Genomic DNA, 19,555 nt, shown 5'->3' with positions numbered 1-19,555 from the left:
CCCAGCATTTAATGCAGTCTCTAAAAAAATGCAGTAGAAAGGGGTTAAAACCAGTTCCGACTGTGGTGGTCTGAATCCAAACGTGGACCTGACAGGAAGTGGACGTTGACCTGAAACCTGAAGCCCCAGCGTGTGTTCGTATGGAGCTAAATCGAGATAAAAACCACTGCTTCACAAAACTTTTTCTTACACTGCAGCTCCACCCTGCTTCAGATTCTTAGAGAGAGGTTTAAAAAAAGAAAAAACAGGGACATAAGCGGTGCAGCCACAGTGCTGCTGCCCAGTGAGCAGCTGGGCAGGATGACAGCAGAGTCTGCAGAACCAAGAGGATTTCAGTGGATAATCCAGAAACTTAATTCAGTGGGTTTCCACTCTGAGCACCTGATGAAATTCACATAAATCTTCCTGTGCATCAGGGTAAAAAGCTTCCCAGGTTGGAAATGCATAAGTTTACACAAGTCCATCAAAATGCTTTCATGTGCAGCAGCTTGTTTGGGGAGAGGATGAGCTTTAAAAAACAAAGACCGAGTCCTCACAGGCAACTTTGCATTAAAGCCGAATGGCTCTTATAAAACTAACCAAATGAGCCAAGTGAGTTTCTCTGAACAGAGACTCACACTGGGTCCATTATTTATGCTGCATTTTGTTTTGCATGAGAACATAAAGGGGTTCTGAATGGGAAATGGGGTAAAAATAACCCAAAGAATCAATGTCAGTAAGAATACAAGAGGCCATTTATAAAAAATGACTTTGCTAGGAAGTCTAAAAAGCCTCCCTGACACAGGTATGCACAGACTGACAGCTTAAACAGAGGCACCTTTAACCTGTGCAATTAAGACCCAGCTGGTAGCCAAACTCCCTGCAGTGACAATGAAGTCTTAGCCGAATGCAGCTAACAGGACTAATCAGCAGGACTTTAAAAGCGTACACTGTGGTGTATTTTTAAACCCAGGGCCCTATTTTCACATCTTTTTGGGTCAAAAATAAGGACAAAAGTGTTTGAAAGCAGTCCAATAATGTGTTTAAAACAAAAAAACACTGTAAGCAGCAACCTCTAATACCACAGGGCGCGTATCCATGTCACGGTCTGTGAGGAAAATGAGGGCTGGTACAGGTAACGAGTGCATATTTGTATCTTTGACATGCTGATGATTTCAAGAGCTCAGCGTCTACAAAATGGGAGCAATGGGAAAACAATAAGTTTTTCCAAATAGTCAAATTTTCTGGAATCATATCCGGACGCATCAGAAATGTTTTTCTAGCATTATGTATTTCAAAATAAAAGCATCAATCTCGGCAGTGAAGCTTTTACACATCAAAGCCTCTTTTTCTACTCTGATTGTCCGATTAGCATCAATCACATTTGATAAAGAATCACACCAAATATCTGACTCAGTAATTAAATTGTAATTAATAATAAATGATAAATATCTCATTCCTAAACACCAGGGGGAAGCACTGATCAGAGGGGTTAAACTCACAGGAAAACTGTTAAAAGCGACCTGTGTATCTGAAATTCTGAGAAATGAAAGATGGATTCGTTAAAAAAATCCAATCCCACCGAGTACTTCAGATTAAGGTGGTATTTCCTGGGACTGGTTAAGGTGGTATCTTTTTTGCTTCAGTGTTTTTCCATCGAGGCCGGCAGCAGGCTGATTGTGTTGCTGGGACTCGGGCCCAGTCGGCCTTCTCTAACAACATAATCACATCAGCTCTGACTGTCGCTGGCAGCCTGACACCTCATTGGAAGCTTCACAGTGAAACCTGCCTGAATCGAATGAGTTCAGCTTTTAAATACCAGCTCTGAATCCAACATTTACAGCCTCATACTCTGATTTCGCTTCCTCCAGGCAGCCACTGGTTTCTATGGGGAAAAAGGGAAAAAAAAATCAACCTGCACAACAGTCAGGGTTAAAGTTATGGTTCTAACTGATGATTATCATTGATTGCAGCGATTGTTTTACAGACTACACATCATCTCCCCTGCCAAAAAAGTTCAAAAGCTCATAAAACAAATCATCAGCTCACAGCGATGAACAAAGAAAGCAGCAAACCGGTTCTTCAGAGACAAAGAAATCTTCAAATATGGGCGTTTTCTCGTATTTGTTAAAAGAAAAGCTGCAGTTGATTATCAATTATATCTTGTGACAATCAGACAGGTGCTTATAGTCAAGACTAAAAAAACAAACAAAAAAACAGCACAAACACAGAGCAAAAGAAATGTTTAATAAATTGTTTATGGCTAAATCCACTGAAAACCTGATTAATGACCCCCACATTTGGTCAAACAACTGATTTGGATGCAACCGATAATCAGCGGTTTTAAGGATAAGCCTGGCTGCCAAAGCCGGTTCACTAAGTTTTAGACTGAGGTAAGACTGAGTCTGGGGAGTGCTGCCTTAAGGACAAACTCAGGGAACTATGTTCCCTCTCTTGTCGCACCATCACCTGTGAGCTTCATATCTTACAAAGATAAAGATAAGAAACTGGCACATTGGAGGACTTTAAAAGTTCTTGTCACCACAAAGAAGAAGAAGAAGAAACATCAGATGACATTGATGATCACTTTGAGAAAGCAAGACAAAGGACATGTGGGAGCTTCTCCTAGTAGATAACAGGCTTTTATACCCAAAGGTAGTCAGCACTACGTCACCCCAGGGCTAGGTACAGGCTATCAGCTACTAGCTGACGTGTAAACTGTAAATAAAAAGAACACAGTCACAATTTTAAATCTGATGGCAACAACATGCTTCAAAAGTTGAGACAGAATCAAAAAGGCGCCTGGTGGAACATTTTGTAATTAATCAGGCTAATTAGTAACATAAATATCCCAGAGAGGCTTTCAGAAGTAAAGACGGTGTGGACACTTCAGCAGGTTTGGAGAAAATGAAGATTCTCGGCTGTTTTAGGATTTTATTATCTACAGTTTTAATACTGGCCAAAGCCGTACAGGACAGAGGAGGCTGAAAAGCATTTTGTGCGGCTGTGATCTTCAGGCTTTCAAAAACTCTCAGGCACTGCATCAAAAACAGACATGAAATCACTGCATGGGCTCAGGAGCACATCTGTCTTCTCTGGGCCCAAGCTCATTTATGATGGACTGAGGCAAAGCGCAGAACTCGCTCTGGTCTGACCAAACAAGATATGAAATTCCTCGTGGAAATCACGGATTCTGTGTTCACCGAGCTTCGGAACAGAGGAACCATCCCAGCTTCTCATCAGCACACAATTCATGAGCCGGCACCAGCGATAGTGTTTGGGTACATTAGTGCATGTGGCACGGCAGGCGTGCATAAAGCACCATTAATGCTGGATGATATTTACAGCTTAATGACACTGGTTTCTTAAATATTTTGCTGCTTTAGAAATGAAATGAAAGCACCAGCAGTGTGATGGTAACAGCCAGGAACGTAATGTTTAGAAAGATGGAAGAAAATGTGGCAAACAAAGGATTTAGAGACTGAAACAATGACAAACTGCTGGACAGCAGAGAGTAGGACAAAAAGAAGAAGGAGGAGGAGGATAAAAGACTCTGACAGGCAGAGATAAAGTCAACAGAGTTTGAGTTACAACTTGTTTTCCCTTCTGTCATAGCGCAGAGTCTCAGTGGAAAAGCATCAGGAGGGCTGACAGACGCTCTGCGGTCAGCACTGCAGAAACTAAGAATTATTACTCCCTGCTAATTTAATCTTAAAGCAACAGTTCGACATTTTAGGAAAAACCATCCCTTCACCATAACTGTCTGGTATATTGCTAGATACATTCTTTTCTTCCATGAATCAACATATTTTCTTCTGTTTTTCATGCTTTGAATGCTTTTCTTTGCCTGTGTGAGGCTCTTTTAGTTCCCTCTCTGGTACACTGCACAACCTGGCCCTCAGATCTGTTTTTTTTTTTTCTTCTTCTGGTGGTACATATTATTATTTCTTAAATGTGGCCAATATCAGATTTCAGTGTGAACTCATCACAGTTTAGGCAGTGACTGAATGCCCAAAAGGGACAATGCAATATCGCACACAGCACGCTGTCATACAGAGTCAAACACGAAGGCTATTGAAGGCATCGCTTCCAGTTTCATTTGAAAGCAGATAATAACAAGAGTGAGGAAAATAGATCCTTTTAATTATGAATTTTGAGGCATAATAGCGGCAATTTCTTTAGGGAGAGATGTAAAGTGGCAACAGCGACTGACCCGGATACTTAAACCAGAGTTTTTAGTGAAAGAGCAGATTGGCAGACTGAAGAGAGCAGGCTGCAGTTTGACCATGTCAAAATACTTTAGGGACGAGTGCTCGCCTTTGTATTCGCCTCTTGTCAATGCATGAAACTGGTGAACTGAAGAACGAGTTAATTATTATTATTCTAATCACACAGAGACCGAAAAAAACCTGCATGGAAGGTCAAAACACTGTTAAGCAGTGTGTGAACCACATAATGTACATTGCCACCGTGACGTCACACTTTTGCAACCAGACAAGCCGCCCCCTACTGGCCATTAGGGGAAAAACAAAATCAGGTTTAATGTGCTATCTCGATTTACATTATTAGCTTTTTGCTTAGGTTCAGTCACCAAAACATGTTTAGTTTACGGAAAATGTGAAGTTAAACCCTATTGGACAAATAGCTCCTCTTTCTATCTCGATTACCCCACTGAGGACAAGACTTATTGGTAAATGGCCTGTATTTATATAGCGCTTTACTAGTCCCTAAGGACCCCAAAGCGCTTTACATATCCAGTCATCCACCCATTCACACACACATTCACACACTTGTCTAAGAAGGTCAAACATTGGAGGCATGACCATGAACAGTGTCCAGTTTAACCCCCAAAACTGACAAAAATGCATACAGTTTCCAGGTAATGGCAGCTGTTTACAAGGACTAATAAATCCTCTTATACTGACGTTCAGAAAGTCTGTACAATTACCAGTAAATACAGCGAAACAACATAGAAATTAGTGCATGTCTGAATCAATATTTCTGTCTACTAGCAGAGTCACCACACAGAAAATACAAGTCTCTGCAACTCGGACCAAACGACTTGAAGACATGAGTAGAAAAGCAACTTTTAATCAACGCTAATCAGCTTTAAAGCTTGCGTTTCACTGTCTGTCCGTCCATCTGGTGAGTATGATGAGTGAAAGGTCATGTTTGCCTCTGGGATCTGCTCCAAAGATCTGTTTCAGTCCAAGATGATTAGATTTTAAGTGCAGAGTTGTGATAAAAGATGAACAAAGAGTTCTGGAGGCTGCTGCTCTGACATTTAAAATCACACTGACCTCGACTTTTCTAACAGCTACAGAGTTGTAGGTTTGTGGTCTCTGTTTATCTCTTTTTAGTCTCTCGCCAAATTACCAATTCACCCTTAATTCAATTGATTAAGAGTCTGAGCTCCCGTCGCAGCAACAGCCAATCAGATCAGCCCAGTTGGGAACCTCTGGAATGCTTTGTGGAGACGAAGACACGACAAGTCCTGGCATGAAACCAGTTGGTCAGAAGGAATCCAGCAGCAGATTAGTGAACTGTATGATGGTGAGTTAGTGTGGGGTTGGTTCGGATGCTGTAAATAAAAAAACAAAAATGGCACCCCTGTCAAACCAGAACAATGGAGCTCGGCACAGTATGTCCTTTGATTCAAACGGCTCTTTCAGAAGTCTTTATATTATTATATTCTGTAATTACAAAACGAGGCATCAGAAAATGCTGATAGGACACCTCCAGCTGCAAACACGGCAATTTATACTCTAATTTTGCAGATTGTCACACATCAAAAGCTCAATTAAGATTCAGAGTTTCTTCTGAAAGTGAGCCAACAGTATCGTTTTCTCAGCAGCGCCAAAGATGTACCACGTTTGGTATTTTCACTGCTGCTTTTAGCCTTTCGGAAGGAGAAGTGAACAGTTTCGGCTCGACGTGCCAATTCAGCAGCAAGCAGTCGATCGCAAAATAGTGGTCTGTTTAGCTTTTGAATCTTTATGATCTGACCTCTTTCTACAACCAGAATTGTCTTGCTGACCATCAGAAAAATGGCTCCACGAGTCTAGAGATGCGCTCAAAAGCCTGAAGTCTTTTTCTCCTATTTTTAAACTGTGCGTACATTTGAAAAAGCAAAGGTCTGAAACTCATGTTATGTTAGCACACCAGATTTTAACCTCCTAGGACCTCCTGGTGTCCACATATGTGCACATCGCATTTTGGGTTGCTAGACCAAAATACTAAACTTTGCTCTACAAGGGCCTGATATCCATGTACGAGCATTATACTGCCACTGTTCTATCGAAATTTAAAACGAATGTCCTCATATGTGGCTCTCATTTTTCTCAGAAACATAAATCAGGTACAAAAATAAATTAAAAAAAATCAGGTAATTCTTTGTTTTTACATTCATCAGGTCCCAATCAGCCCAAAATAGCAAAGAGGAATTAAAAATGCATCACATGAAAGAGTTTGGCTCTTAGGAGGTTAAAGCTCAGTGGATAGTCAACCAAAGCGCTTCACAGAGTCGCACCAGGCTAAGATTGAACCCCAAAAGGGTTAAACACGTTTAACTCCACTACCTGTAGCAAATGATTTTAAAATGATGTAGATGCTGATGGAAGCATTTCCACGTGAAACAAGTTTCTCATTAAGGATAACAAAGACCTATATGGTACAAACGCAGCTCTGAGAATTATCAGCGACTTGTAAGCATGTGATAACAGACATGTTCTCATGGCAACATGCTATAAATATCACGCATTACAGTGGGAAAAAAATAAAGTAATTCATGTTTACGGAAGTGTCGTCCTCATTTGAAACGATTGGCCGCTTCAAATGAGGAAGCGGCGATTGAGCATTAAATGAAAGATTTGAAATGAGGGGAAACTGCTGATTAACTGACTAATAAGACCATTACTTATCTTAATAGAAATTGTCAAACCCAATGACTGGCATAAAATGGAAATCGGTCCATAAACTTATAGACTTTTTTGGAAAATCATCACTTTGAATTTAACAGGCTTAAAAGGGAAAGCGAGGGAAAAGCCCCCAGCCAGACTGGATTTGGGTCTATTGCTTATCGTCTTGTTGGGCGTTGAAGCAGTGGAGAGCTTTTGTTGGATGCCAGCAGCTCAGAGAGTTGAGGAGGAGGAGGAGGAGGAGGAGGAGGAAGTTCCACTAAACATAGAAACAAGAGTTCTCCGCCAACTCCAAGCCACACAGAGCCCAACATCTAAAACCAAACCCAGTGATTTTCACCAAGCTGTTCACTGTACAGACTACACCCCCGGCCATTCCTCCCTCTCTGCCTCGGTTCCTCCCTCTATCCGTCGCTCTCAGAGGTCAGCTTTCAGAGAAATATCTCCCTATGTGAATGAATATTAAAGCGGCAGCTGTGTGGGAGGAGAGGTGAGCGGGGTGAACGCCAAGAGGATTCATTCACATCACCCATCCTCCGTTTTTAGTGTTCAGGCAATTAAAATTCATCGTTGGCAGGCTGGAAAATGGAGATGATTGTGTGGTCAAATGTGGGAGCAGAAGAGGGTTTTTAATGCATCTTTTAATTTTAATGACTGCTGATGATGTGGATTAATGTGCCCATCGTGAAGAGGACGATGTATGGAAAGCTTTGCATTTATTCAACCAAAAAGTCGAAAGGGCAAAATTACTGGTGAATTCATTTATTATTTTTAACTTTAAAATGCATGAAAAGGATGAATCCAAATCCCTCCAATTTAAATTGAAAGTCCTTTAAATATTTGTGATTGCATTGTACGAAATATTTTTCCTTTTGGAGAGATGGTTGTTGTCCGTAACGTGCAAAGAGTCTTTTTGCTTGATTTAAATTGGATTTGGTGTCCATCTGTACTATCAGAAATCCAGTGGAGATCCTTCAGAGCTCCTTTAGGTGCTTCTAGTTGCCATTAAGAGCGTTGCGGAGCTCCTTCTGGAGGATTTAGTGGTCCATGAAGACAAAGACTAGCTCCTTTCGCTCCTCATTGTTGTTGCTGAGGACATGTTAAGCATCTTTGCAGTGGTTTAAATGGTCCTTCTGATTCTGGAGAAGATGCTTTAGGAGATTTATGGTAATCATACGGATAACTAAAGACTAAAGAGACTAAAGACAAAACACCAAATGGGGGCTGTAACAAGGTTCTCAAGCAACTACTATACAACTTAATTACTGTACCGGCTCATCTAATGACCCACAGGCATTCAACCACAAAAACTAGCCCATAAATCGCTTAAAGGGGACTACCTTTAAGACCTCAATAGACCAAACGCCAAATGCCCAATACTGAACCAGTTCTGCTTTTGTGCCTTTGAGAGCCAGCCCACGTTTGGAGAGGTTTGAGAAGTGTTTATTATATAGCATTACTAGCAGAAGTTGGGTAATTTCTCTTCTGGGAAGAAAATCAGAAGATGCGTGGGCTGAATCTGTCCATCATTGGTTAATTTCTTGAGTTAACCACTACCAAGCCACTGACAGTGGTTCCAACAGTGGGCGGAACAATTTTATGGTGTTGTACTGATGCCAACTCTTCATCGCTGGCACAAATCCTGTTTCTTTGTGTAAATGTGTAAATTGAGTTCTAGCATCAGCACCAGCACAGCATCCAGGGAAGAGAGGTAGGGAGGAATTTGCTGAGGTAGACGTCAAGCCAAACTGAAATAAAACTAATTGTGTTTAAGAGACTTAAGGACCTTTTATAAAATCCCAGACCTTTAAAACACTTTAATAAGGTTTCATCGGGTGGTTGAACACATGGGTTATCAAATGAGCTCTGAAGAAATGTCAAACCATCTAAATGTCCTAAAGTTCCTCTAAAACATCTTAAATGATGACCTCTAAGCATCTGAAAAACCTTTAACAGCGTATCAACAATAGGAACCTAAAGAACTTAAGTTTTCTTCCCAGGTCCCAAAAACAATCTCTAGAGCATCCAGACTGATTACCAGGATTACCAGGGTATCCTTGGAGGTCCTGGCTCCTGAGAATTTTAGGAGGACCTCTTAAAGGAAAAAGGAAAATAAATTTCCCAGTAACCAACGAAAGCTTTTAGAGACTGTATTGTGGTGGCTTTAACTGGTCGAATGCACACAGGTCGTTAAACAACTAGTAAGATATTTCTTTGTAGGATGGATTATTTCACAGATGATTTGATACATGTTTAACCATCTCAAAGTCCTAAAAGAATAAAGGTCCTAAAGGTATCTTAAAAGATGCCTAGAAATATTTTAACACCCTAAAAAGAACCTGGAGAACTTGGGCTCTCGTAGGTTCTTGCTCATAACAAACTTCTAGAACATCATCTTTAACATCTCCAAAGAACTTCGTGTTTTTGAACATCTTTTCCTTTTTTCCTTTTCTAAGATAATCCTTTATTTGTTTTTGCGAAGGTGCTCCTTGCCAGACTCTCTCGTTTGACTCTCAGACAGTCTGAGACTTGTAAATTCTACTTGTGCTTTACTGGATGAAATTTTGCACTGGAGTCAATGTCAGAGCGCAGTCAAGCTTACGGTCCACTTTACACGTCTGTTCTGTCCTTTTCACTTGGTTTAGGTTGTTAGTTTTACCCAAAGAGTGTAGGGAAGCTTTCTGCCGCTCAGCAAAGTCTTAAATCCTCCAGAGAGGACAGAGTTTGTGCTGTGGGAAACGGCGAGTCTTTAACCGACTGCCGAGCCCTGAAGGAGACAGAAAACAGACATCTTGTGCAGCTAAGTGGGGCATTTTTCTGACAGCAGCAGACAGTCTGAGCGTCTCTGCAGCTTTCTGTGAGGTTGTCCGACACCGCTGAGACAACTTTACAACTTCAACAAGGCTGAGAGCATCTGTGCGGAGACACCGGCCCCGTCCTGAACTGTCACTGCTCACATTTGCTTTAATCCTGCATCAGTCCTGCTTCCTGTCTCCGTGCTGTTTATCTCTCCTGCCTGAGAATAAAAACCCTGGAAATGAACAGATTGTGTTTGCTGCGTTATGAAATCAAAACAGCGTTCAGCTTATTTTCAGCTCCAGATAACAATAATAACAGCGGCGCCACAGGCTGCAGAGAGCAGGCTGGCACATATGGAGGTGTGACCGAGGATGAGTTTCATAAGCAGCAGAGAATATGTAAAAGAAATGAAATATTTATCAGATACCTGTTGCCTATGGGTATTAATATGGTTATTATTATTATGGAGTCCCCGTTAAAGGCTGAATAACCACTCTGTCTGGATACATGTGAATATTGTTTACAGAGGTGTGAAAAATCAGACTCTTGATATCGATTTTGATATTCCAACACCTGAACTCAGATCTGAGATACAGTGAAGACCTGACATCAAAGCTTTCAGACTCACGATGAGTTTTCATTCATACGTGATCGATATTTGAACATTCATCTCCCTCAAAGCCACCCGAGTCTGCAGCGTGCCAACAGGTTTCAGACAACTTTCTACAGCTTTACAAATCTCTGCTTAAAACTTAGTCCCTTCTGTAGCCACCCCACTATCAAATATGATTATAAAACTCATTTTATTTTGTTGATTCTGGTTCCAAAACTACTTTTTCGCAAAAACACAAAAGCTTTCAGACCATTATAAATGTTTTGCTGGTGGACTTTTAATTATTTCTACAAAATTTAATTGATCCTCTCTTGGAGCTACTAACTAACTTATTATTAATGAGTAATAAAGCAAGTATCAAACTGCAATAGATAATGCAAGGCAGTATGTGATGTTTCCAAATGAGTCTTTAAAATGCATCCAAATTATTTTTGGGAGACAGAAAAGAGGAAGAACAAAGAAGACACATGTTGAGTGTAGCCTCGCCGAGCAGAGGTTTTCCATTTTTTTTTTACATTGTTTGGAGACGTATTTGAAGACAGAACATAACAAACATAAAAGTATTGTTGCTTTTTGTCTTTTTAATCATTACTGTATTAAGTTTATTTATCAGGTGTGAGGTTTTCAGGAGTAAGAGTACAAATGAGAACAGAAACACAGCATTTTTGAAAGCAGTCGACTCAACAGTCACACACACATCTCAATAAACATTTGCACTAAAGCCTCATCAGGCAGCTTCTGAAAAGACATTTGATGAAATGAACAGAATAAAACTGAAGACATTCCTGTATAAATGCACTCTCACGCCGTTTTCAGAGCTTTGCAATAACTGTTATGCCAGAGCTGAAATTACTTTCAGCGCTGATGAACTGAGGCTCGGTAATAACGCAGCGTGAAGACTCACTTCTAAACGCTGCCTTGCGACCGTTCCCAGCTCTACAGCTTCACAGCTAAACACCTCCAACACACCTGAGTTTGACATTCGACAGCGAACAAACAAATGATTCACAGGTGAGAGTCACACTGACGACTGATAACATCACATGGCTCCATCCAAGTGACAAAGAAAGCTGAATACTTTATCAAAACCCCTTATAAATGGAGAACAAACACCTTGATTGTTTCAAGATGGACTGCAATCAAACAGGTGAACTTCAATCTCTTCCTTTCATCCGAACCAAAGAACTAAAAGAGCCTCAAGTGATTTAAAACATGAATAAGACAATTGTCTCTCTATCTTTTCTCCTAACCTCCTTAAATAGAAACTCTAGAAAGCAATCAAAGCCCCAAAAGCAATTTTAAAACATTAATGCAGCCCTTTCCTCTCAGCAGAGGAAACAAAAGCCCTCAAACAGTCCACCAGTATTCCTTTCCTGTCATTCTGTCCTGTCTCTCTTAATTCCCTTCACTGACTTCCTTCCTTTCCCACAGAGTACCCAACTCAAACAGGAGCGCAAACATATTCACAACAGCTTTTCCTCCTCGGTAGACTAATCATCCGTTCTTTCCTCCTACCTTCTTGAGCTGTCCACTCCGGGTTCCCACGAACACCACCGTGTGCTCCCCGTAGGTGTATGCGGCCACGGCGCCCATGCCCTCAGTCCGGTCCTCGTACAGCGGCTGTCCCTCGATCACCCTCAGGCCTCCGAGTGGCTGGTTCAGTACCAAACCGCAGAAATCATCTCCGATCTGCTTCGGCTGTGGACCAGAGGGAAAAGGTGGAATTATTAGAAAATATCACAAGAAGCGAGGTCGCTCAGCTTCAGATGAAAAATAAGAGGAAGCTGAGCTTTCCAAAGCCACCTAATACCAGCGTTATTGATCTGGTGCCTGCCTTCAATCCATTAGGCGGGGGATCAGTATCGGCTCTCGACAATAGCGCGACATGTGGCCCCTTAACTAAAGTTAAAGTAGTTTGAGAGCAAGACGTACAGAACGAGTCATCCAGAAGACAAAAGTAGAGACACACACTTTGGTGTTTTGGTATTTAAATAGACAATTTAATGCTGATTTTTCTTTGATCAGATGTTCAAAAGTCATTTAAAAGATCAATATAAATGATTATATACAAAACCCTATGTGATTGCTTTGTTTATCGTTTTAACTACTTATATTCCCACCGTGATTCTTAATGCGCTGCAGACACCAGTGTTTTAACAGAAGACTGCAGGACCACGTGGACGTCACGGTCCACACAAGTCATGACTGCTCAGGCCTAGCGGTGCCTTTAGACCAGCGGTCCCCAACCTCTTTTGTGCCATGGACCGGATTAATGTTAGACAATATTTTCACGGACCGGCCTTTAAGGTGTCACGGTTAATACAACAACAAAAAAATGATACGACCAAGACAAAAACTGTGGTATTTTGTAAATATAATAATAAACGCGAGTTCACTGTGTAATTGTGTAACTTTATTAGCAGCGTCCTCCTGAAATGCACCAACAACATTGAGAGTAACATCCTCCTCTCTGCCCCTTAGTGCTCTCTGGTCGCTATGGTAACGCGTAAATATTTCTTTCAAAATAAGACACAACTACAACACGGGAAAAGACCCAGGGAAACAGAGTTAACGATAGAAACCCTGAAAACCATAAATTTCACACCCGAGCCTCAACTCTCGTGGCCCGGTACCAAACGACTCATGGACCGGTACCGGTCCGTGGCTGCACAGACTGCATCATAGGCTCTACACGAAGAATTCTAAATTAAGCTTTAGGTTTAGGGTTAAGAGCTAATTACACTCTGCTGCAGACACGGACGTGGACAGCTGAAAACATCACGGCCAAGTAATCATTCCTGTTATACTTCTTGGACCTGCATCTAGAAGGGTTTATGTGTACTTGCTGCAGAGTGTACAAAAACATTTGTAGGCATGCAAACATCCTTTCAGAGCCTTGTGCTCTCCGATGGATGACGACATTTACTGATAATGCCAAATAACGGCTGGTCATGCAGAGTGGACAGGTCTGAAGCTGATGATGAGAGCACTGTGAGACTGGAATGAAACCAATCAACAGTGACACAGAGATCCATGATGAGTGAATCACCTACTTAGGGTTAGGTTGCATTTTAGCCACATAACAAGCACAGCTCCAGAAAATAGATGTTAGCTTTCAAATAAAGTCTCTAACACTCAGTTCTGTTATAAGATTTCCATTAGATTATACCAGGCACCTCAAACTTCTACATAAAAGGGATGAAACCAAACCCAGTCGCTGTCCTCCAGGTGGATATTATCAGGTTAACAAACAAACATTAGGTTTTTATTAAACTTTAACACAGCGATGGATTACATCAAACTTTAAAGACAAATGTAAGGAAAAGCAAGTAAAAAATGAGCAAACATGGGGTGCATGGTGGAGGACAAAGGGTTGCAGAGCCAAAGTGCTTCATGCTTCTGTATGTTGCCCACAGGGCAGAGTGTATGGAACAGGGAGGAGACGAGTTATTACAGGGTCCACATACACTCAGAGGGTAGCTAACACCCTGTCATTAGCGGGTTAAGGCCTCGATGCATCACAGCGACCGTACAGGGTGGAAACTCTGAAACCCAAATGTTCGAGCCAACACTCCACTGGCAAGTTTATCTCCATTTTTGCACATCAAAAAATAGAGATAAATACTTTTTACATCTTGAAGGTTGACTCCTGGGAATAGCAGTCAGAATGGTTTCAGGTTGTTTGGATTAGATAAAAAGTTTCCCGCGCCATCATAAATCCCTCGTGACACCTTCAGCTCTCAGTTTGTCCAAATCATCCTTCTTCAAAGATGACTTTGGGCTCAAATTCACTTTCACACAGCAACATCTGACTATCAAACATCTTCTGTCAGCTATGTGTTGATTCACTTAAAAGATGTCTGGCTTCTATTCAACGTTTAATGTTTTCAATTGAAACCTGTGTGATGCCGACACAGGACAAATCAGAAGTCTAAAGTCTTAAAAAGGCTCAAATGCTCAGAGCAGAGATACTCAGCTGGTTAATAAAGAAACAACAACATTTATTTTCCAATCAAATCACGGACCACATGCCATGTAAACACTATATTTAACTGTCCAAATGCTTCAGCCAACTCTTTGTGTAACATGGAAGATAGTTTGAGTCTCTTCAGTTTTATTAAGTGAGATATTTAATCGTCCCTGGACAAGTTCACGCCCTAGTGTACGCCTGGTTGCTCACCTTAAAGCCTGCAGGCCTTGAAAGCTGAGCAGTACTACCTCTGAGGTCTCGGGTCTGTTTCCTGCACATTTACTTTGCTTGCGAGGAATGCATAAGCACACTTTGAGATTTATTTACCTTCTAAGATAACGGTGATCGACTGTGGAGGCAGCGGGGTGGTTCAGCGATTAGCAATGTTGCCTCACGACAACAGAGTCCTGGGTTAAAACCCGGGCATGGCTCTTCTGGTGGGAGTTTGCATGTTCATCTGCCAATGAAACTTTAACTCCACAGTGATCAGCTGCAGCTGGTATCAGGCTAACGCTGGCAGCTGCAGACTGAAATAGTGGAAATGGAGTTCATGCACAGGATGAGGAAATCACGTGAGTCATCAAGTTCACACACTAGTATTTATTCATTTATTCGAAGAGGCACGCCTGTCCCACTACTGCCACGAGTACTTTAAAATTAACTGAGAGACAATTAAAGTCTTTTAAATTCTTTGTTAGCTCAGGGGTTATCATTTACTCCTCACACTATCAGAGTCCGAGGTTTAAACCCACACAGCAGGTGAACTGGTGGTTGGATGGTACTTTTCCACTCAATTTGAGCAGTCAAAGCATTTTTACTACCCATATACACACATTCATGTGTCCTTTTGTTTTTGTCTTTCGGATGGAAACATCAGGGCAATTTGGGGTTCAGCATCTTGCCCGAGGTTTCTTCAGTATGCAAGCTGAAGGAGCCAGGAATCGAACCACCGATCGTCCAATTAGCAGACGAGCTTCTCCAGCTCCTGAGCCACAGTCGTCCAATTTACCCAGTGGCCCCTTCTGAAATCTTCTGATCTCTTTGCTATCAGGCCTGAGATTTTTTTTTTTAAATGCGAAGAGTTTCTAGAGCTCACTGGTTTTGCTTCCTGGGTACATAAAGCTATGCAACTAAAGTTTAAATTCAAAGTTTATAATGTTTTCTGTTTCCTCAGCACTCTGTGAGGGTCCTCAAAAGTTTAAAAGTTCAAATGAGACAGTGTGGGACGAAAAAGTGTCGATGGTACGATACACACCTTGGTCTGTCTGCATCTGATGCACCCCACATTGTCATAACGCATGCTGTTGACTGAGTGAGCCATCAAACAGTCATTTGGAGCTCTGCATCTGAGTGAGGTCTTGATAAGATTTCCTCAGAATGAGGGCTTCAAACTAAAAACCATAAAAACAAAACAAAACCATCTACTCAAAGCTACAAACACACAGATGCACACACGGAGCAGAGACTGTAACGTGGTGTGCAGACAGGAAACCTGCTGCTGACACTTAATGAAAAACGAGATTAAAGCACTCACACAAAAATATAAAAATCACACACACACAAACTGAGACTACCCCAATGTCACATCCCATTGGAACATCCATGCGCACACACACACACACACACACACACACACACTGGTGTACACACACACTTCCTGCTGTTTTTGACAAAAGAAGGAGGTCAGAGCAGGGACAAAGGCCCTGCCTTTTTCCCCTTCTCCTTTCACTTTACCCTGAAAACACACACACACACACACACACACACACACACACACACACACACACACACACACACACACACACAAGCTAGCATGGGTCATTAACTTATATTTCATCACTTTCATCAGCGTGTGGCTGATTGGCTGTGATTGGTTGGTTGGTTGGTTGGTTGCTTGGTTGGTTGCTGTGGGCAACTCCAACCCCATTCCACCCCTCCTTTTCCAAAACCCAGGCCCGGCTCAGAACTCGTCTCCTGGCGGGTTTCCCTGCCTGGTTGCCATGGTTACCACTGCAGGCCATTACCGCCATGAATAAGAACATCATCTACCCCCGACCTGAAATAACCCCACTGCAGACACTGAGAGGGAGGGAGAGCTCTTCCTTCTGTTCGCTCTGGCTTGTTTTTCCTGTAGTTTTTTCAAGTTCACACTATTTCCTGTCTTTTATCCATTTGAGCAAATAAAGTATATTCAAACTCATCTTTAATGTGGGGACGAATCTGTCACAGTTTGTGAAACTCTTTTCGCCTTGTGGGGACAAAAACATTCAATTTAATAATGAAATCGAAGTGTGAAGACTTAAGGTTGGGGTAAGTCTCCAGGAAACCAGCGTAAGTCAACCTAATGTCCTCTGAAGTGACAGAAACATGACTGCGTGTGTTGCAGCCTCAGGGCAGCCTCTGGCCAGATGATGTAGTTTGCACAAAGAGACTGAAACAAAGGAAGAAGCAAAGGACGGCAAAGATTTCTCTCCTTTTCTTTATTTTCCTGCTAAACATGCAGGAGGAAATGGACTATGGTCAGGAACATTTTTTAACATTTTTTATCTACTTAAAAATTTCAGTCTTTCCTCTTATGCTTGGATGGTTTGGCTTCATCAGAAATCGAGAAAATGTGTCAGGAAAACACCCGATCCTGATATTGGACTAGCCTATACTGCAGAGCTGTTTAAGAAGTCCAAGACATGTGTTACCTTTAGCAACAAAATCAAGGTCATCTCTCAAACCTGTAGAGAGCAAGTCCAAACAACAATCTTCAGGACTAGTCTCCTGCCTGCAGCGTGTCAATCTGGGGCCCATCAGCTTATGTGTTTACTTAGAACTCGGATAAGATTGCCAGTATTTTACGATGTAGCCAGTGGTGTTATTAATTAATGCAGACATATATTAAAAGTGTTTTCAAACGCTAACCCGAAAGCTTCTGTTCCTAACATTTCTTTTCTCCTTCAAACAGGTAGCACATGTTCTTATCCAAAAATTGTCAGACCTTAGAGGCCCAGTCCAAGTCAAGTTTCAGGGCTGGTGGTGCAACTTACAGTGTGGATGCAGGGCAGCTCTTTGTTCAGTAACCACGGTAACGAGAGCCGTCCCTCTCCACGGTAACAGGAGCGGATCCTTTCTCTCATGGCCAGGTTGATGTCATGGAGGGTGAACAGACAGAGGACCGTCTCTCTTGGTGGGTTGGACCGATTCTTCTGACCCTGAAAATCCGCAAAAGAAATTAATTCATTTAAAAATAAATTAGATATTTGCAGGTTTAAGTCCTGGACAGGCCTCTGAGCAAGGCACCCTTCAACAAAAAAGTAAAAAACTCAGAAAGAAAGTTCAAGCTTAGATGGAAAGCATCCAGTCAGAAGAGAGGGCATCAACAGTCACCTACCTGTGAGAAGACGACAAACAGGATGTCGTCGCTTTCAGAAAGGCCAAGCGCTTGTGCCAGCCGCCGCCCTGGTTTTTGCTTGTAGGCAGCCTGGACCAATCGGTACTCTATGCCATCTTTTGTGCAGCCCAGAGGAAACTCCACATATGAGTAGAACTCTGTGTCATCAGAGCACATCCTCACAATCTTAGATGTGAAGAAGTTCTCTCCTCCAGCATCCATCTGAGTCAGCTGTGTGTCCAGCTGCAGCGTCAGGAAGTACACGTACGTGCGACTGGAGAAGCCGTAGACGTAGTAGATGTCGAAGGCGGGGTAGAGTGACAAGGTGTCGGACGGGATCTTGATCTGCGAGGAGACGAACTCATCCTGGTAAACCAGAGAGAACATATCGACGCTCTCCTCATCAACCACCAGCTTCCTGCTGGACAGCGTGGGGAAATATTCCGACTTTCCATCGATGGCGGCTCCGATGAACAAGTGGCTCTTGGTCTTCTCCAGCTTCTTTCTCTTTGGGTCATCCAACCAGTGGTCTTCAACAATCACACCTGCAGAAGAAGGACAAATAGGCAGGATGCGATTAATACCGTGCCTTCCAGAATGTTTGGAACAAAGTCCCAAATTTTGTATTTTTACAAACACTTTGCATGAACTGTTTGCAGATATTTTTTTTTACATAGGCCTCATTTTCACAGCTTCACAATCTACTGTGATGCTGTACAGAGGTCAGCAGATAGCCAAAATAAACACATCTTCCTTTAAAACTCATCAGCTACTTTTAGCATTTTCATGATAGTAATGTAACAGAAAAATATATTGACTTTTATTCTGAAGAACATTTACTGGAACTCCTCTGGTCTCCAGCAACAAAGCTATCAACAATGCAACCCACAAACAACCTCTGGATCAGATGCTAAAGAAAGGACAAGTGTTAGCAAGCAGTTTGAGACCCATTTCCAACAGAAAAGCTCCGGCGGGTCTGATTAGCTCTTTCTTTTCAAGCGGTGTCCCACAGTGGCTGTTCCAGTACTTTAATCAAAGGTCTAACTAATTTCAATCACACCTTTTTTCCCACTGATACCCGAGCAGAGAAAATATTCCAGCATTTGTGAATGAACCAAAAATCTGCTTTACAGAGAAATATGTGGGCAAAGTCTAGCTGTCAGTCATCTGCTGTTATGTCCTGACAGTCTTCATTCAGGTTTTTGTTCATGCCAAAAAGTGCACATTATAAAAACCTGCAAAATATTTTGACACTTGATTGACGTCTGCAAGTCGAAATGCTTCTCCAGCCTGCACAGAAGTCCAGAGGGAACATTGGAGTGTATTGTTTTTATTTTAGGCATTAAAACGATTACATTGGGACAATGCATCAATACAAAATCTGCCGAATGTTTATAATTGAGTATTTACAACAACAACATGAAAATAAAACTGCTATTCTATAAAATATTGTTTACAAAGAGCATGCATTAGATTCCCTCTGTTGCATTCGCTGCTGATATCACTGTAATCCAATAAAACAAACCTTCAGGGAAACAGCAGAGGCACAATTTCACAGTGAGAGTAACTGCTGTCAAAGCCATCAGCTACTAGCTAACTTAACTGTAAAAAAAACAAAACAAAAACGTGCTTCCTTCAGAAAACCTTTCGAAACAGCAATTAGTTGCTCTAATCACTAGTGGAGAAATATTATTAACGTGAAGCTAAATGTTGACCAGATCAGCTAGTAGTATAAAATGTAGCGCCAAATTAGAGATGACTCTGCATTTAGCTGACCTCGTGCTAGCCTGGGTTAGCGGCTAGCTTTTGTGATTTATCTAAAAACTATTATAAGACTTGGGTAGAAGTTTCCATGTTTTTTTTCTTGTGCAAATTGATGGATCAGTGAAGCATCATTT

General features: G+C 41.7%; 1 protein-coding gene across 2 annotated transcripts in view; it reads right to left on the bottom strand.

Annotated features, from left to right (window-relative positions):
• The window catches only part of plxna3 (plexin A3), a 147,120-nt gene that overhangs the window by 95,280 nt on the left and 32,285 nt on the right, over window positions 1-19,555 (bottom strand). For both annotated transcript variants that reach the window (XM_031759143.2, XM_039603852.1), the window contains exons 4-6: window positions 17,658-18,202; window positions 17,314-17,478; window positions 11,824-12,006 (exon numbers count right to left, since the gene is read on the bottom strand). In XM_031759143.2, the coding sequence (XP_031615003.1) occupies window positions 11,824-12,006; window positions 17,314-17,478; window positions 17,658-18,202 (893 nt within the window). The remainder of the gene's footprint in view (window positions 1-11,823; window positions 12,007-17,313; window positions 17,479-17,657; window positions 18,203-19,555) is intronic.

This window comes from Oreochromis aureus, linkage group 20 (genome assembly GCF_013358895.1).
Source record: "Oreochromis aureus strain Israel breed Guangdong linkage group 20, ZZ_aureus, whole genome shotgun sequence".
Lineage (NCBI taxonomy): Eukaryota > Metazoa > Chordata > Actinopteri > Cichliformes > Cichlidae > Oreochromis > Oreochromis aureus.
Note: the sequence above shows the minus strand (reverse complement) of the source record. Positions and strands in the feature narration are given on the sequence as shown.